The sequence below is a fragment of the Lutjanus erythropterus genome, chromosome 13, assembly GCF_056507025.1.
Source record: "Lutjanus erythropterus isolate fLutEry1 chromosome 13, fLutEry1.hap2, whole genome shotgun sequence".
Lineage (NCBI taxonomy): Eukaryota > Metazoa > Chordata > Actinopteri > Lutjaniformes > Lutjanidae > Lutjanus > Lutjanus erythropterus.
The window spans coordinates 23,428,285-23,447,936 of record NC_139329.1 but is presented as its reverse complement, the minus strand read 5'-3'; the positions used below and the strand labels follow the sequence as shown (position 1 = coordinate 23,447,936).

General features: G+C 40.0%; 1 protein-coding gene across 2 annotated transcripts; it reads right to left on the bottom strand.

Annotated features, from left to right (window-relative positions):
* Positions 1–1,233: 1,233 nt before the first annotated feature.
* Positions 1,234–18,743, bottom strand: kcnc1b (potassium voltage-gated channel, Shaw-related subfamily, member 1b). 2 transcript variants are annotated; one of them, XM_084734694.1, is made up of 4 exons: positions 17,567–18,743; positions 8,648–9,563; positions 7,446–7,619; positions 1,234–2,967 (listed from the first exon to the last, which is right to left on the bottom strand). In XM_084734694.1, the coding sequence occupies exons 1-4, from the start codon at positions 18,128–18,130 to the stop codon at positions 2,858–2,860; spliced, it is 1,764 nt and encodes a 587-aa protein (XP_084590820.1). In that variant the 5' UTR covers positions 18,131–18,743; the 3' UTR covers positions 1,234–2,857. The 2 variants fall into 2 exon arrangements, with proteins under 2 accessions (XP_084590820.1, XP_084590819.1); XM_084734693.1 differs by lacking the exon at positions 1,234–2,967 and adding an exon at positions 3,476–5,669.
* Positions 18,744–19,652: the final 909 nt, after the last annotated feature.

Genomic DNA, 19,652 nt, shown 5'->3' with positions numbered 1-19,652 from the left:
ATGGCTCATGGATCTTATCTCTGCAATTTATTTACTGTTTTATTTAAAAGCTTTTATTTTTTTTGATCAAGGTTTATGCAAATTAAATATTAACGAAAAACAAGTGTCACTGAAATTATGCATTAATCAAAGTTAAATTAATGATTTAAAAAAAATAAATCAACACTCGTTGAAAAATGATAATTTCTGTGTTTTTTTTATTTATCACTATTTATTGTACAAGCCTGAACTGTATTGGTCAAAAAAGACACAAAAAATCCCTAAACAACAAACCAATCAAAACGATCACTGAACACCTTATTGAGATAACTAACCACAAAATACAGTGTTCAAAACACACACTCTGAAGTCTCACTAAACGGCACAGTAGTTGCCTCTTAGTTGTGTTATTGATTCTGTTTAATGATAACAGCTATTTTTTTTGTTTTTATTGTGTGTCAGACAATGACCAGCACTCTGTCCCCCCATTTGTGCTCAGCTCTGTTGGCAGATTCAGATCTGTGGTACCTGACTGCACACAGATCTCTGTAGGTTGTTGGCAGTGTGTTTGCAGTTGTTTGGTAAAAAGTTGGTCCCTTTTCACTAACTTTCCCACACAAACAATGAAGCTGTACTTTGTCCTCAGTGACTATGTTTTTAATTAGATATGCTCATTGCTTGCCTTTAGAAGCTGAACAGTATGGGGGTCCTTATTGTCTGTGTGCTTTTTGAGTATTGAACTGATGCCTGTTTTCAATGGCTGGTGATTGATGGCTAATCTAAAATAAAATGAACATTAATTCATCATGTCAGTTAAGCTATACCAACATGATGAATGGTAAGAATAATTTGCATAACATAGGCACTTGTCCAGTATGATGTGAATAATGTTTTGGTATTGGTTAGTATTAGATACTAATATACCAACTTGCATGTGTGCAGAAAAAAACAGTAATCCAATTCTACATGATTGTCAATTAAAATATACTCATGAATAATATATATACATATATATATATATATATATATATATATATATATATATATATATATATATATATATATATATATATATACACATACATATATATATACTGTCTTTGTTAAAGGGACAGTTCACCCCCACATCAAAAATACATATTTTTCCTCTGGCCTGCAGTGTCCGTTTATACATCTGAATTGTTTTGATGTGAGCTGTGGCAGTTTGGAGACGTTGACCATAGCGATGACTGCTTTCTGTCAGATATATTGGAACTGGATGGCACTACTCGGGTTTGTGGTGCTCAAAGTGCCATGACCCAGTTACTCAAGATAATCCACACACCTTGTTGTGAGCAGTTTAATGCAGGAACTACTTTATTTCAAGCCAACAGTATCACCACGCTAGCTAGCACAGTAGTGATGACATCTCATAAAACCAGCACGGTTTGGCACTAATTTGATCTAGAAAATGAAAAAAAGTTTGCATCCAAGCAGTGTCAGAATAACCTGGCATATAACCAGTCAAGTGAAGCAGTGTGTAACCACATTAAGCACAGGCATGTGGACGATAATCTACAAGGAGAGCAGGCTGCTGCTGCTAGTACTTCTAACATTAGCCACACTGTGTGGCAGCTAAAATTAGCTGCAGGTAAATGATTTGTTTACCTGCAGATGCTGTGACCCTGCACATTTGGTGAGTTGTTGTCATGTTTTGTAGGATAATGTGCAACATTCATGATACGCAGTGCAAAGTGCGACACATTTCAGCAGCTTTTAAGAGATGATTTGGTTACTGATGCATGTGGTTAACAGCCTCAAATGGCTCTTCATACATGCAACAGTTATTTAACCATCTCTATTAATTAACATTACATGCATTTTCTTACTTTTAGACTAGTCAACTTGTCTAAATTAAAATCTCCAAGAAGGTACCAAGAACGTAACCAGTTCCTACCCAAAACTGCTCACAAAAAGTTGTTTGGATTATCTTGAGTAACCGGGTCATGATTTGTAGAAAGAGACATTGCTGTTGAGCTTTTCAAATGTATTTTTTGGGTGCTTGGAGCACCACAAGCTGAGTGCCATCTAATTCCATTATATTCAAGAGAAGACAGCCATCTCTACAGCCCATATCTTCAAAACTCTGCAAGTTAGACTAGAGCAGTCTAGATGGATGAACAGCACTACAGGCCAGAGGAAAAATATGCATTATTGATTTTGGGGTGAACTGTCCCTTTTAATCTATTATTTCACTCTGAATAAAACCATGTAAGATTTGCTTAACCAACTAAATTATTGACCAATTCCGAACAGCACACTTTGCCATTTTAATGCCTCATTATTAATTAAAGGTAAGAGTGGTGTTTTTTTTTTAAGTATGACCTTTTTTTTTCATTTTTTGTGGATGTTATCTCTTTGATGTCTGAAAAACATATCAAAGGAATGTTAAAAGTTCACTGGTGCAAAACAGTGCAAAAGTCTACAAAGATGTGACCATGACAGTGCAAAGTTAATGATTTTTGTTTTTAACTATTTTCGTCTGGCTGACATGACAAGTGACAGGGTTTTTTTGCTGGGGAGGGGAGGGTGATTTAAAATCGGAGCAACATTTTTTTTCTTTCAAACAGAAGAAGCACACAAATATCTGATGATCACTCAAAAAACATTGGTACACACAACTTCAGCACACATAAAAGCGTATTTACAGCACTGGCACACACCAAAAATAGGCACACAAATTACAACACAGTAACCAGTCACAGATACTGAGCTACATAAGGCTTGACAACAAAACTTCCTCAGTGCTACATCTATGCTGAGTTTGTGATGTACAGGTTGTCACTGTCACACCCATTTAAAAATACTAAGTAATACACACAACAATGCTACAGGACTATCAGGTGGGTGATGGGCCATTATGGGTCATACACATAGTGGTTGGTACACCATGGTTCATAACACAAACTGACTCTGTTGGTTGTCTGCTCCGGTGCTGTCGCTGGGTCTCTATAAACATATAAAAAAACAATAACAAAAATAAATTATTACACAAATTATGTTGAATGGTGGAAATGATGGCGATGATGGATACCTCTGGAGGCGCGGGGGAGAGGTGAGAAATGACACTAGCTTGGAGAGTAAAGAAAATGTGCTCCGTTAGTTCCTCATGGTAAACCACAGGGTTACCATGTATTTCCCATGCTCAGCCAAGGCATCAGACAACGATGTACTGTCTGTGTACAGAGGTTGGACTCTGAGTCGGTTAATAAACATGCCCCAATCATGCTGCGTTGTACAGGTTGATGTACAGTAGTTCATGTCATTGTCATGCGTTTGTATTCTTTGCGTCATGCTCTCACAGTCACCTCATTTTTTTTTAATGCTCTCTTTGACCCGGACACAGGTAGAAAAAGAGGGTCAAACAGCAGTTGGAAGCACTAGCTGTACAGTAAGCTAGTGGTAAAGGAAGGATGTATGTATGCATATGCTGTTGAATAAAAACGGAGGCTAAACGCTCGTTGTGTATAAAATTTATTTCATGCAAGGACTTATATTTACATGTTTTATTTGAATACTTTTCTGTTGCATAAATGTAAAATACATGCATTTACCTTTCCCCAAGTAGACCCACATCCCATACTGTGTCGCATTGTTCTTTTTTTTTTTTTTTTACACTTGAATTGCATGAGCATATAATTCACCTGCATCTCTTCAACATCAAATCTTCACAAGGTTTTTTTTTTTTTTTGAAATATATAACGTCCAATAATTACCACAAGAGACATGACTCTAAATGTAAAACTCTGCTCATTCAGAATAAAAACAAAACTTAAGATGAGTTGCTATACTTCTTCTATCATCTTCTTCTAGAAATTAACATTTCTGATTGTTCAACATAAAATTTGTTAAAGTGCCCTGAAAGAATTGTGCATAATTATTGGGACAGGATCAATACATGTAACAATAACAGTATTGATGTGTTAAATCAATAGACGTACATACTGCAGGAGCCATCGTGACATCTCTGGTTGAACATAATATATTTTGGCTCTGTAGAGTTGCCTGGTCCCCTTTCATAATATTTTGTGCTTTATCATACAAAACGGGGATTATAAAGTCGGTACTTTCAGCTGTTTTTTTTCTGCTTGGAGCTGTGTGTCCCTCTAAAAGGCTAAATCCTAGTATGTGTTAGTTGGTGCAGCAGTAATTACCAAGAGGGTGTTTTTATTGTGATTAAGAGTATGAGGGTGGTGCAAAAAGGTACAAGGCGCACCGTATAAAACAAAGCTTTCATTACACTGTTATGAGCATGGTAAAAAGTGTATTGATGCTACACTGGGAGCACTTGTAATATCATGTCAATTTATTACTCACTTTTACTTTGCCTCGCCAGGTATGAAGGCACCGTTGTTTCATAATTCATGAGTCTTGCCTTAATTTAGGCACCACAGCAGTAATAGAAGTTGCTGCAGACTACCGATGCTATTTAAAAACTTATAACTACCAATAAATATATTTGTATAAAAACTATGTATGCTCATAACAGCATTAGTTGGCTTTATGACAAATTGTTCAAGTTAAATCACACTATTTTTTTAGTTGGAGGCCCCAGTCAAATAAATACAAGAAAATAAATATATGAATTTGGGGAAAGGCAAAGAATGGCAGCTACATAAATATCTCTGCTATGACTGAGTCTCTTGTAAAGCTGTCTCAAAATGCATAAAAATGACAAAGCTTTAGAAGCTTTTGAAAGAAAAACTTCTTTTTTTTTCTTACAGGTACTGCGATACAGTTAGCTTCTTGTTGAACATAATTTCTCATGCAGTTCATGCAAATGAACAAACAGTTTTAGTTCTGTTGACATTAGATGTAATCATCACTAGTATCATAGGAATTGTCATCATCTCCATATTGCATTGGACATCCTGAACATCATGTTCAATTTTTTTTTTTCTTTTGATGGCCACTCAGATAACATCGAGTCTTGTCTGGATTGCACTTTCAGAATGATAACGTCTCTACTTTGCAACGTACAAAGCACTTAAGAGGAGTTCCCTTAACAGCTGGCAATGATACCTTTTGGATATGTTTAAAAGCCATGTATTGTTAATGTCCAGCATATCATTAGCAGGGGTTACATCTTATGAAAATTTCTTTCACAAAGTTGTAAAAAGCAGATGAGATAAAAGTTATTGGCAGAAGAGTAATGCGAGATCAAAAGCAACAGAGCAACAGGCAATGATGTAAACACAGGGAAAAAGTGGGGTCAGCCTGTGGTAGAAGTAGAACAGTGCTTTGTCTGCAACTGAGGTGACCCATGCAGAGTGGCATGTGCCAATGTTTTCTAGTCTAGGATATGATGACACACCCAAGGAGAACACTTGGGAAGCTTGAGTATAAGCACAGTTAAGATACAGTTTTCCAGGAAAATAAAGAAATCAAAAATGAAAAAAAGCAGGAGCGAAGGCAAGTGTAAAAAAAAAAAAGCAAAATTTTGACAGGAAAGATAAGAAGGAGGAGTGTGGACTGGCCTTCCAATGGCATTGTGTCTGCTACTCAACCATGCTACATAATGGATGGGATGGGAGAATGTGAGTGCTGCATTAGACAGGGTGGGCTGCAGGGCAGGGCGGACACTGAGGACACTCCAGAGGCATCCCCGCTCATGCCAGACATGCTGTTAAGGCTCCAAGGCTTTTCATAACCTTCAGTTGAAAAACAGAGAACGTTCTGAGTACACTGCAGCACTGAATCCATATGACAAAATGTTTTGGTGTTCCTCACTGGTTAATACTACACCTGTTGCTTTCTTGTTTTTGTCTCCAAAGAAACAGGTCAACACAGACTTGAGACAGATTATTATTCTCCATGCATTGAGTGCATCAGGAGTACAACAGCATGCACCGGGTGGTACTGGAATGGTTTGGAGTAGAACACTATAAAAGACTTGGAAAAGGTAGGCACCTCAGGCAGGGAATGTATTCTCAGCTACAGGTAGAATTTCATACTGTTGATGTGCTGGCTGCACACACAACTGGGGCCAGTTGTACAAAACACAGCAGGTTAAGATTAATGCACAAAACAACCTTAAGTCTCTTCCTAAAATATTCACTTAAGTATTTAATGTTTTCTCCTCAACTTGATCTTGTACTTAAGGAATCCCTTAAAATTAATTAAACTGTTGCACAAAAGACCTTAGCAACCAAATCTTAACCACAACATTGCAGAGTTTAAGGGACACGTGAATAGTGTGTGGAATAAATTCTGAAACGAGAACCTACCAAGAACTTTTTTATATTTCAATGATTTTATTTCAAACTCACCTGGCAGGTTCTACAGAGAACCTTTTTTTAAGTTCCAAGAGTTTATCTAACCTTCTGTAGGCCCACAGAGACTTCCTTCACTGTCTAACCTTAACAGTTATTTCAAGTCAGCCCTACCATGTTTGTTACACTTTTATCTCCAATTGGTGATTACTTTTTTAGCCAGAACAGACAAGTTGTCTGAATTTTTTGGACCCTTTGAATGGAGGTGATAACAAGTATCACAAACACCAGTGCTAACAAATGGTATCCATGGAAACTGTATAATTTTACCACTGTTTCGACGCAGTAAATGCCTCAGGTTTTTCCGTAACTAAGCAAACCTTTTTTTCTGCAACAACTCCTAAGTAAATCCCTCAGGTAAGGAGAAATTAAGCCTAAAGTGTATACGTTAGGAGAAAACATAAGGTGTTCTGTGCAACTGGCCCCTGAAGCCTATCATGACGTTTTAGAGGAATGTTTATTAGATTAATAGTAAGGAAACAAAATAAATATAAAAGGTTTAACCCTGGTTTTAAAGTGTAAAAATCAGTAAATTAGAATTTGGCTTTTAATAATACTTGACATTAGCCTTCCTCCATTTGTGTTGTGCTCCTTCACCATACTGATAGCACCCATCAGCAAGACACTTCATGCACCGTTATGGTCAAGAGGAATGTACTCATAAGTCAGGATCCTGCATGGTATTTATCATTAAACACATATACATACATGGTACACGCATAGCACATAAATACTCTCTTATTAGGCATGTAAGACAACACAGTCTAGATCATATAAATCTCGAAAATAGCTTTCTTACTTGTAAATAAATAGGGGTGTTACATTATGCATGGTATCAAAAAATATATTATGTAGATGTGGACAATTATTATTGACATTTGTGGTGATTGTGCTTGGCCTGAACACGTTACTGTGATTTGGAATATATATACAATTCCCAAAGGGATGATTGAGGAGAAGCAGCTGCTGTGAGAGTGTGTGAAGGTTGTAATAAGAGGTTTGTAGTTGTGTGTGTTTGTGTTTCTGTGTGTGTGCCTGTGAAAAACTGAGGCGTAACACTCAGCAAAGAGAGGAAAAAAGAGAACGTGTCCTGTCTACGGTCTACAGGGTGTCAGTGTCTTACAGGGGCTTGTGATTGGCTGTTACTGTACGTACCCCTCCTCACTCTGCCCCCTGTGTGGTTGGGGCGTTCAGCAGTGGTGACCAGGAAGCAGGGCCGCTCTCTCTCGCCGGGGCTGAAGATTTCCTCTGGCGATATGGCCTGGTCTATATGAGGGCAGTCTTCATTGGCCAGCGCTGCATTAGCTGCCTCACCGTTGAGCTTGGAATCTTATAAGAAAACAATAAAGAAAACAAAACAAAAACAAACAATCTGGTTTCATATACCAGTTTTTTTTTTTAGAATTTAAGTACTACATTTTTAATATATCTTCAGTTGTTCTCATTGTACAACCTGAATGCACATAGGGATTAACTTAATCACTGTATGTAGTGTATAGCTGCTGTCTGTTTGCCTCTGTTGCTTTGTTTTTGAACACAAACTGTATATCTTAGATATGTTTGCATTAATGCCACTAGTGGAACTCAAGACGCGATGATGTTTTTAAAGGGATAGGTCAGATTTTTTGAGGTGGGTTGCACAGAGTCAGCAGCATGTGTTTTAGCCACCAAAAATATCCCCACCTTAACAAATCAATATCAGTTTACATGTAAATTATATTTAGATTATTTTCTCTGCTTTACCTTGCCGTCTTACAGCCTTTGCTGGCGGGAAACCACCATTATGTAAGCAAAATATCACTCTCTGGAAAGCCACTAGACTCCTTTGGCAGAACCAGTAATTTCACCTTGCAGAATACAGGAGTTGCTGATCTACTGCTGCCTGTCCACAAACTCTGAGCACCATATTGCTTAGCTTCCTTGTCGGCTGCTTCTCCAAACGGGGGTGTGCTGACCCTCATCTACTGTAGATGCCTATATAAGAACCTCATACAATCCCAATTCAAAAAATCCAAACTATCCCTTTAATATTACAACTACATGATGATTACAGACTCTTAGTTAGTCTTAAGAGAGAGGAGGAGTGAATCACTGCATTAAGGGCAAAATCAATAGCAGGATTACTCACAGTCTCTCTATTCTCCTATCCAGAGTAAAATATGCTTTTCATCACATATTTTATTGATTGTTTTTGTTGGGAAACTCATTTGATTATTCTCATGGCTGAATCCTCAGCTGATTGCAGTGTGGGAACAGACAAACAATGAAACAGCTGAATAGTGATACAGCTGCTTGTGGAGGACAAAGGAGTGACAAGACAACAATATATCACACTTTGTGTCATCTTTGTTTCTTACCTTGAAACTTTATCTCGAAAACGTCGTCATGGGCGATGGGGCTCTGAGGTTGAGAGCTGATGCTTGACTTACAGAAGTTTGGAGAACCTGGTTGGGGTGCCCGAGGGATATGCCTATTTTTTTTCTTTGGTAGTTTCTGTTTTGCCATGGCCAGGGAGTAATACATTCCAAAGTTGTTGACAATCACAGGGACGGGCATGGCAATGGTCAGCACACCTGCCAGGGCGCACAAGGCTCCCACCAGCATACCGGAGGTTGTCTGAGGGTACATGTCTCCATAGCCAAGGGTCGTCATGGTCACTACAGCCCACCAGAATCCGATCGGGATGTTCTTGAAGTGTGTGTGCTCACTGGCTCGAGGGTCGTTGGGGTTTGCTCCAATCCGTTCAGCGTAGTAGATCATAGTAGCAAAGATGAGGACACCGAGGGCGAGGAAGATGATGAGGAGCAGGAACTCGTTGGTGCTGGCCCTCAATGTGTGGCCCAGAACCCTCAGTCCCACGAAGTGACGGGTCAGCTTGAAGATACGCAGGATCCGTACAAACCGGACAACTCTCAGGAAACCCAGCACATCCTTAGCTGCCTTAGAAGAGAGCCCGCTGAGGCCCACCTCCAGGTAGAAGGGCAGGATGGCCACAAAGTCGATGATGTTCAGGGCGTTCCGAATGAAGTCAAATTTATTCGGGCAGAAAGTTATTCGCATTAGAAATTCAAAAGTGAACCACACCACACACACGCCTTCAATGTAGGTGAGGTAGAGCGCAGTCTCAGTCTCCTGGTAGGTGTGCACCACTGTGATGTTGTCCACAACCTCCAGCTCAGTGCGGTTGATGATGGGGTTGAAGGCCTCGTGGGTCTCCAGACAGAAGGTGGTGATGGACACCAGAATAAAGAACAGCGAGGCCAGAGCCACCCACTGAGCAGGAAATATTTATAGGGTGCAGAAGAAGAAATAGAAGGGGGAAAGAGATGAGGGAGGATGTTGGGAGGATGAGGAAGGGCAGAGAGGAGAATGGACACAGTCATTAATGTAATGTAAATCAAACTTGATGTCCCAGCAGCAATTCTTAGCACAACACAATGCCATTCAATCCATCATCTGAGACAGTTCCCTCTTAGAAAAAAAAGGTGCTAACTAGAACCATAGCATGTTCTTTGTCTTGTCCCCATAGGAGAACCCTTTTTGGTTCCTGGTTGAACCTTTTTTATAAAGGTTCCACTTGGAACCCTTTCAAAGAGTTCTACCTAAAATCCAACATAAAAATATATACCAAGAACCATCTGTGAACAGTTTCACCTGGAACCCCCTATGAGTGGTTCTACTGGTGAACCCTTCTACTGTACAGTGGTTCCACCTAGAGCCCTCTATGAGGTTTCTACCTACAATCTTTCCACCTTCTGAGGTTGCTAATAAGAACCCACCCAGGAGTTCCTGAATACTTTTACATTCCAAGTTTTCCGTCTAGAACTCGCCCAGGGGGTTCTACTGAAAAACCCCTTTATTCCAAGGGTTTCATCTAGAGCCCAACCAGGGAGTTCTACCTTTAACAATTTTATATTCCAGAGGTTTTATCTAGAACCCACCCAGTGGGTTCTGCTTTTATATTATGGTACAAAGAACCCTTGAGATCTTCCAGGATTTCAACGATTTTAACAACACTTTGTCTTAGAACCCTTGATGAACCCTTTCCCTAAAAACATGTTCTTCAGAGGCAAATGGTTCTGGGTAGAACCTCAGCCCTTCAGGAAGAACCATTTTGGAACCATTATTTCAGTTACAGCGGCGCTGACACACTTTCTCTGTCCCTCTGCTCTGTGTGTGTCGTGATTCAGAAGTGTCATTGTAAAAGGGGACAATCAATGCAAGCTTGCCGTTCCCGCTTCTCTTCCCTCTGCTGTATCTCAAGGTCATGGCATTTTCAAGGGTAATGCTACATGCAGAATTACAAAGAGCGAGGCAGCAACACAAGCAGCAGCAGCAGACAGGACATTAGTGTCAACCCCCCGTGACTAAATTTAGCTGGGGCTCTTCCCTTCAGAACCAACACCGCAGTACAGTAGGTCTTTCCCTACACAAGGTCATACTGTCCAGATGATCAACTCTTGGGAATCGTAGTGCACTGAGAGGCTCGCTGAGCTGAGGACACATTTTTATGAGAAACCCATATTTCCCTTAATGGCAAAAGTGTACTTTAGCCTTCATTATGTATTGATTAGGTGATCACATTTCATCACATTTAGGCTCTGATATTTCTGATGCACACTACATGGCTGTAACAGATACAGTATTCTCTCCTGGGTATTGATTGTTCTCATGTTATCCTCCTCTGATCTTGATCGCACTGTACAGGCTCACCGTGTGGTACAGCTCATGCACTACACTGTAGTTTGAATGGGGAAAAACAGCTGTATCTTCAATGAGAATCTGAAGTCAATAGATCAGAGCTGCTGGACAAAGAGGCAGACAGGAAGAGTGGATAGCTACTTAATCATCCTATGATTCACAAAAGTTGGATCAATAGCAGTTTGTTCATGCATGAAGATGTCTTTATCAGAGTAAGTGCTGCTCTGTAGTGCTTCTCAAACTAATGCATAGCATTGTTAAGCAGCTGGGAGGAGTATTGACTGGCATCAGGGAGTAGTTGGAGGAGTGGGGCATGTCTGGGCACGAGGAACTCTCATATATATTCCACTGAGCAAAGGAAACGCAGCGTCTTCGTCAGTCAAGTCGAAGTTCGTCAGTGTGTCACTAAGGCAGGCATGCAGCGCTGGTGAGATGGAAAACAGGCTCTCATCACATCATCTCATCATCTCATCACTGGCAATTCATCGCATTGTGCTGAGGAAATCACTGCTGCTTATGACTGTCTGCTTCCCATCCATGTTAGTATGATGGTCCGGAGGGAAAGAGTGTGCTAGCAGAGACTTCTGTTCTGTCTGCAGAGATGTCCTCTTTGTTCAACAAGACAACTCACGCTGAACAAAGAGGACACACACCAGTGTTGATCAAGACAGAGAATCATTGCAGTTCACAAATTTAATATATCATTTGAACGGTTTTACACAAAATGTCCATGTTTTAAACATACAAATAGAGTGTGGACAAAAGGAATACCTTCTTGATTTTTACAGATCTTCATAAATTCACCATTTACTCACGTATAACATGATACCCATGTTTTATATCAAAAGAATCTCAGCTTTCTGTATAATGGGGCACACATTTGTCTTAGAGCCATGTGTGAAGGGATAAATCGGCCCTAAAGCTGAAAAGCTTAAGTCAAAAATCTCTTGTGAAAACATACCCTTAACTCATGTGGATGAATTGTTTTGGTGCTTGGATTTAAATTCCAGGTTCATTTAAACAGTGAAATATATGAATAAGGAGATAAATGTCTAAAATGAAATATTTGTAATATCGCTTTTTGAGTACAAATGCTATCTGTCACTCTACATTCACCAAATGTTCGAGGGAGTGAGATAGAATGGGACTGAATAATGACTTCACACTACATATCAAGCTTCATGGGATGTGTGAAAATATAAAATGAGCATTACAACAGTTTGTCAAGGCAAACATCTACTATACATTTATGTAATTAAATACAAATATACTTAAACATGTATGTTTGATAAGCTAATAATGATTATCTTTTGTTGGTCTAAGAAAGATTCTGTGTCAATTTCTGAGGCATTACTACAGTGTGTGTGGTGTTGTTGTATTGGATTGCATAATGTTGTTTTGTCCACCCCCTCTACAGTATGCACTGTGCAAAACAAGTACACCTAAGAATATAATACAGTATGGAAGCCCATTTTCACCAATGTGATGAAAAAAAAAGATCCTGCAAGTCATTATAATGAGAAGCTTTCTTTGAATAGTGACTTGGTATCAAAGTTTCTCATTTTATTGACATACTAAGTCATTATTTTGGATACTGGGTTAATATTTTCGGAAAATGCTCTTTATTTTGAAATAATAACTCATTATTTTGAGGAAGTTTCTTATTATAATGACTTGCTGGATTTCTCTTTTCACTGGATTGGTGGAAATGGGCCTCCATAAATAAAATACAATTGGACCACCCACCCATCTTAAGAACTTTCATCACGATAATTACAATGAATTTGTGCCGTTGAATGAGCCATTTTAAACTACAGAGGGCACAAAGTCCGCCATGTTACAGCGCCATGTTTCTACAGTAACTCAGAAGAAACAAATGAAACACTGACTGTAAATATGACATATTGTATTTTGCATAAGTTTCCCAGGTTTTTTTTTATAGGTTTTCCTACATAATTAGTAAGTAAGAGTAAGGCAACATGTTTGCAATCTGCAACGTAGATGCCATTAACACACTGGTCCTTTAATTCCACTACAGGACGTATTTAATGCTGTCTGAACTTAGTTTAAAAATATGTATGCATGCATACATATGCATATATTGGTATGCACATTAGCAGTTGGCTAAATTGAATTGGAAAATATCATAGAATATCCAATACTGACAAAAATCCAATATTTTACATCCCTACTAAACTGCCTTGAGCAGGAGGTACATATGGTTTGTTTTTTCTGAGGGGCATCCTGGTGAGTTAATCCGGCCCTGTCCACATCTCACAGATACAGTATGAACAGATATTTAATATTTCAAGTTTGCTGACAGTAGAGCTGAAACAAATGCCAACTGATATGCTGAACAGACAATCCATCTGCAACAGTTTCGATAGTTTAACAATACAGATGCAGCGATTTATTGGCCGAACATCATTATGATCCAATATTTGCACTGTTGGCTGCTATACGTCTATTGACACCACCCATCACTGGTGACAGCAGCCGAGGTTTATCTGTTGTGTCACATCACTGCTTGACGTGCTAAATGTGTTGGTTATTGGCAGTCGGACTTGGACAGCAGTAGCTAGCATAACCACCTGCTATGACGTGAGGGCAGCAGGTAAAGAAGGAAAAATCCACACACCAAAAGAGCAGAGTCGCCATTTTAAATATCCATAATTCATCACTTATACACCACCTATCTTAACACAAAAAAACCCCCACAAAAGGTCTCATTGTTTGAGAGGGCAGTGGATCCCATGTTTTTCAGTATCTGCATTGGTATTATTTTTAACATGAGTATTGGTCAATTCAAGTCTTTTTTTAAAGCAAAATGCCTCCAACATAGCTGGCTCGAGTTTCTAAAATGAGAGTGAGTGCTGGTTACTTGGTTTTCTATTATTGTAAACTGAGTCTGTTTGTGTTTTGGACTATTAGTCAGACAGAACAAGCCATTTGAATATGTCAAACTGGGCTTTAGGAAGTCATGATGGACATTTTTCTGACCAAAACGTATCATTCGATTAATCAAGAAGCTAATTGTCGGATATGTCAGCGATGAAAATAATCCTTAGTTTGTCCAGTCTGTGTACATCAATTAGCAAGAGAGTTGAAAAACAAACATCACCATCAGGGCCAGCAGGCGTTGGTGTGATAAAGACCTCATTCTTATAAGCTACTTTCGTGACGCCTCGTGACACACTGCTGAACATCCCACCTTTCCAACTGTTAAACAAACACTGCGTGTTGTCAGAGGAGCTCCTCTTACAGTAAATTATGTGTCTTTGTGACAGTTAGGAACAGCGTGGCCTGAAGGGAGGGTGATGGGTGAAGATTGTTTGCTCCTTATTGGCTAATTCTCACTGTTGCTGGCAAACCACAGGCCTGCAGTGATATGGAGTGACAAGGGTTTTCCACTGATGTATCCACTGTGAATAGAGGCTGTAATTAACTCTGAGGCTCAGTTCTAATTAATCTTCTTGCCAGTCTTAGTGGAGCTCTGTCAATCTTATGCTTTGTCTTGCTCACTGATAAAAGTAGGACACATCTGAGGAGTTTTCTGCTCTGGGAGATTTCCCTGCATGCAGAAGGCGATATCTGAAAGAAGTCTGTGCGTGTTTGTGTTTGTGTGTTGGTTAAACCACTTTCACTAATGCTTTCTGTAAGAGTGAGAACATGTCAATACAGTTTACACTTGCTGGATGGGGCCTGATAACTAATTACACCAATCAGTCTGCTACAGCTGTTAAAGCAGCGTGCAGCACAGCGGTCTTTGCAGGGGGCAGTGGTCAAAAAACAGAAAAAATAGGAAGGTGTAAAGTCAGTTCATTGTCACCATCAAGAGGCATTGCGCCCAGATGGAAAAGTGCCCATAACAAAGACCAAAAATGTCACATCTAACAGCAACCTCGTTTTAGTCTGGAGGTCTGCCACTAAACTTCTGGTGGTGCCAAAGATCTGGTTTCCTAAAGTGAAGCTGACCTATTTAACCAAAGAGGCAGCCTGCCTGCCCAGGGATCTGTGTGTCCTGGAAATATCAATCCAAAGACCTGTGAGAGTCAAAATGAGGTTCTTTATCTTCTCCTGGAGAGATGGAAGAGGGTGTAAGTGATGATTTGCATGTAAATGATTGTGACAGATGAGCTCTGTGGTTGATTTTTCCTCCATTTTTCTCTGTGCAGGCACAGCCCTGCTGTGGAGACCCCTGGGAGGGCAATTTCAAGGTCGTCAAAAGCCTCACTAAGCTTCCCCGATCCATCAGTCTTTGTTTCACCATCAAAGGACAAATACAGACACATTCACAGCTAGGATACGGAAAACTCCAGGTACAATAATACCAGGATTAAAAAGTCTACAATTCAATATTTATCATGATATTAAAAAACAAAGCAAATGCTGCCTTCAGACTAGGATCTAGGATTTAGTGGCATCTAGTGTTGAGAAGCAGATTGCAAAACAACTCACCTGCCAAGCTTGTAGGAAAATCTACAATGGCTGTGAAACGCAAAAGGCCATATTTAGAGCCACGGTTTGGTTTGTCCATTCTGGGCTACTGTAGAATTATGATAGTTCAACATGGCGAATTTCATGAAAGAGGACCCTCAGTCTATGTGAATAAAAACAACTTGTTATAAAGTAACAAAAACACAATGACTCTTATTTTTAGGTGATTTAACACTGACTTGAAGTGCTTCTGCTTTCCTTCTGTCATAAAATATATATATAACAAAAACAATGTAGTAGTCAGTAGCAGTCATTCTATAAAATAAAATTAAATAAAATTATCCGTGTAATAAACATGTAATAACAGGTTGGATGTCATCAAAGTCTGATACAGTATTGAGACTTTTTTTTTTGTTGTGATATGTGAAATATAGCTACATTCAAAACTAAATCCCTGTTCATGCAGCTTTGACTTTCAAACCAGCAATGAGAAATAAATAAATTAAGCCTGTGATGACTCAAAGTTCAATAGGAAGAACATGGCAAAACATTTTAATCTTTTGATTATTTTCTCAATTAACTGTTTGGTTGTTTGCTCCATAAAATGTCAGAAAATAGTAAAAAACATTGATCACTATTGTTATATCCATAATGCAAAGATATTCAGTTTACTGTCTTAGAGGAGTAAAGAAATCATAAAATATTCACATTTGAGAAGGTGAAATCAGAGAGTGTGGGGTTTTTTGTTTTGTTTTGTTTTTGTTTGTTTTTTTGGTAAAGAATTACTCAAATCAATTGTCTAAATAGTCGTTCAATTTAAAGTATTTTTTTTTAAAGAATATGTCTGTGATAACACCTAATGAGGTTTTAATAGGAAGAACATAGCCATGGCAGATCATCTTAGACTTACATAGCGCTGCAGGAAACCATTATTCTCATTGTTGATCAATCTGTCAATCGTTTTCACAATTAATCAATAACCTTTTGGTCCATAAAATGTCAGACAATGGTGAAAAATATTTATCACTGTTTCCCAAAGCCCAAGATGACATCCTCAAATGTCTTGCTTTGTCCACAACCCAAAAAATATTCATTTTACTGTCAGAGAGGTGCTGAGTAAAGAAACTAGAAAATATTCACATTTATGAAGCTGAAATCAGAGTTTTGACTCACTTTTCCTAAAAAAGAAATTACTCAAACTGATGACTCTATTAATTATTGCAGCTCCATTCACAGCTACAGTCCTGTTATTGAAGCTTTGACTGTTCTAAATCAGCAATGAGACATTTTAAAGTGTTTTCTAGGTCAGAATGTGTCTGTGATAACTCCTAATTAATAGGAAGAACCAAGCCATGGCAAAACATCTGAGACTTAAATAGGGCTGCAAATAATTATTTTAATTGTTGATTTTGTTGTTGAGTAATCCATTAGTTGTTAGTTGTTTGGTCTATAAAATGAAGGAAAATGGTGAAAAATGTTGATCAGTGTCTCCCAAATCCCCAAGATGACGTCCTCAAATGTCTTGTTTTGTCCACAACCCAAATATTCAGTTTACTGTCATAAAGGAGTAAGGAAAGCCGGAAAATATTCACATTTGAAATCAGAGAATTCTGACTTTTTCTTCAAAAACAATTACTCAAACTGATTAATCAATTATCAAAATAGTTGGCAATCAATTTAATAGTTGACAACTAATCGATTAGTCGTTGCATCTCTAGTCACAACTCCTGTTCTTGCAGCTTTGAGCGATGAAATGAACAAAGCCATGGCAGAGCATCTTAGACTTAAATAGGGCTGAAACTGATGATTGTTTTAATTGTTTATTCATCTGTCTATCAGTTTATTGATTGATGGTTTAGGTGGATTTGTGGATCAGTGATTCCCAAAGCATTTGTTTTCTTAAAGAGCAACTCAGATTGATTATTTAAATAGTTGGCAGTTAATTTAATAGTTGATAACTGATCATGCAGCTCTACTCACAGCTACATTCCTGTTCATGTTCCTGTTGACTGTTCTAAACCAGCAATGAGATCATTTAAACTGTTCTGTGTGAGAATGTACCTGTGATAACTCCTAACGAGGTAACAGATCTCAAGTTCAATAGAGAGAACAAACATGTTAGACTTAAATCAACTCACCCTTGCATATTTAGAGGAGTAAGGGTCCTCAAACAGAGCCCAAAAATACTTCTGCCAGCGGCTCCACAGGCTTCCACTCCTGGCGTCAGGACAGTCTCCCTGCGCCAGCCTCCTCGTCATCTCATCCACATCATCCTCAGCGTGCTCCGGCTCTGGCTCCGGATCATCGTTCACCAGGTCTAACAGGCCCCCCCCGCCGAAACTATCAAGGGCCTCCTCTGCCTCCCGGTGCTGGCGATAGGTCATCCAGCAGCATGGCTCCACGTCTGTCTCATCGATGCCCCAGAAGGCCAGTTCCTCCTCATAGAGGGGCCCGCAGACATCAGCCGGGCAGTGCAGCTTACCTGTCCTGTAGTAGTTAAGGATGTGTGCAAACACGCCGGGGTGGCGGTCGAAGAAGAACTCCTCGATCTTGGCATCATAGTCAAAGTGGTTGGGTGCATCAGGCTCGGCCAACCAGGACAGGCGGGTGCCAGGTAGAGTGCGCAGGGTGCTGCGGTATGTCTGATGTCTGATCCCTCCCACGTTTATCACAATGCGATCCTTGTCGTCGCTCAGGCCCATTGCGTCCCCTAGGCATTTCTCCAATAAGTTCCCTTCATCGCAAAGGTAAGTCTAGGTGCAACCATGAGGGAAACTATTATATAAGTGCAGCAGCGCGCAAAGCAACCTGTCGTTTCTTACCAACTATGAAAGAAATGCTTGACACGAAGCATCAGGCTACATTCCCCCTATAGAAACCTTGTATTTTTCTACAAGCAGCTGCCATGCAACTGGAGGATCATAAACGCGTAGAGCTGCCAGACTCACTGGAGGGTATAGAATCGAAATCCAAAACGATTGCAGCCAATGGCATCACATTAAGAATGGACGTCACATCGTCGGTAAATCCAAGATGTCGAGATTAAAGGACAAACGCTGGCTATTTTGCCCCCCGCCGGCAGCATAAAGGCAGCTCATTGGACTGGCCAAGTTGCGGTAATTGATCAGATCAGTCTTGAAGCAGGTTTGTGACTTTCACAGCAAGGTGACTGCGGTGGTGCTGAGCGGACAGCGCCTGTCTGTCCTGTCCGCCAGCAGCAGCGGCAGCAGCTCCTGATGGAGGAGGCTTCAGTCCCTCCTCTGTTGCTGCCTGCCTGCCTGCAGACTCACCTCCTTCACACCGACGCTCCTTCTCCTCCTCTGCGTTTAAGCAGCAGGTCTTTGTCTCAGCGCAGCAGAGATAGATGCTCTGATGCTCACACACTTTCCCTTTCATTCATGCCTCCACTGCTGGGAAGAAAACATCCAGTCTCTTTGGAAAAGGAGGAAAATACTGTGATTTCTGTGCTGCGTGGTTGAATTAAAAAAAAAATCAGAGCGACAAACCTCGTCAAAAACGCCCAAACTGGCTGTTATTCACACCACCGTGCCCAGCTCTCCTCTCCTCTCACACCAGATGGAGCATGCCCAGTGGAGGACCCTGCGTTTGTTAAAACACGCTGTCAAGTTCCCCAATTAAGGCTGCTGAAATGATCGTCGCTGCCCAATTTCTCTTCTTTCGTCGTGGCTCGGAGGGTGACGGTCGCTCAGCTCTGCGGGGGACTTTTCACGCACAGCTGGTTGGAGAAGGTGGTGTTGGTGTGACCCTGGAGCCATGAACGCGCAGATACGCCCATGACATCAAAGAGAGTCTCATAATGTCTCTTCTTCTCACAGCTTCAGTGCTGATTTACGGACGAAAAGAAGAATTTCAGTCGACTTGTTGATAATCTGCGTGCGTGTCACTGCACTGACATGGGGAGATATTTTGAAGAGTTGGGAGAATTACTCGCATTTATTTTGCGCAATTCTTTGTGCTGCACTTTATGTGTGGAATAATTAGCCTCCACCTGTGGTCACTCTGCCAGCAGAGGGCGTCATTGCTCACTGCAAACAAGGTGGTTTCTGTTTACTAATTAGCCTGCTGTAACTCGAGGTCTGTAACTTAAAAATGTGAAAAACAAAAAACGCCATAATCTAAAGAACAGGTTAAGTTTTTAGTGTCCATACTATGGATGACCATTTCCACCAGTACAAGAAAAAAAAAAAATCCCACAATCATGAG

Bases quoted from the DNA above. Each gene is read 5' to 3' on its own strand.
- kcnc1b (XM_084734693.1), bottom strand. From the start codon at position 18,130: ATGGGCCTGAGCGACGACAAGGATCGCATTGTGATAAACGTGGGAGGG. The intron at 7,620-8,647 runs GTAAGAAACAAA...TTTTCTTATAAG, and splicing joins TTTCGAGATAAAGTTTCAAG to ATTCCAAGCTCAACGGTGAG. The intron at 5,670-7,445 runs GTACGTACAGTA...TTTCAACTGAAG, and splicing joins AGGGGGCAGAGTGAGGAGGG to GTTATGAAAAGCCTTGGAGC.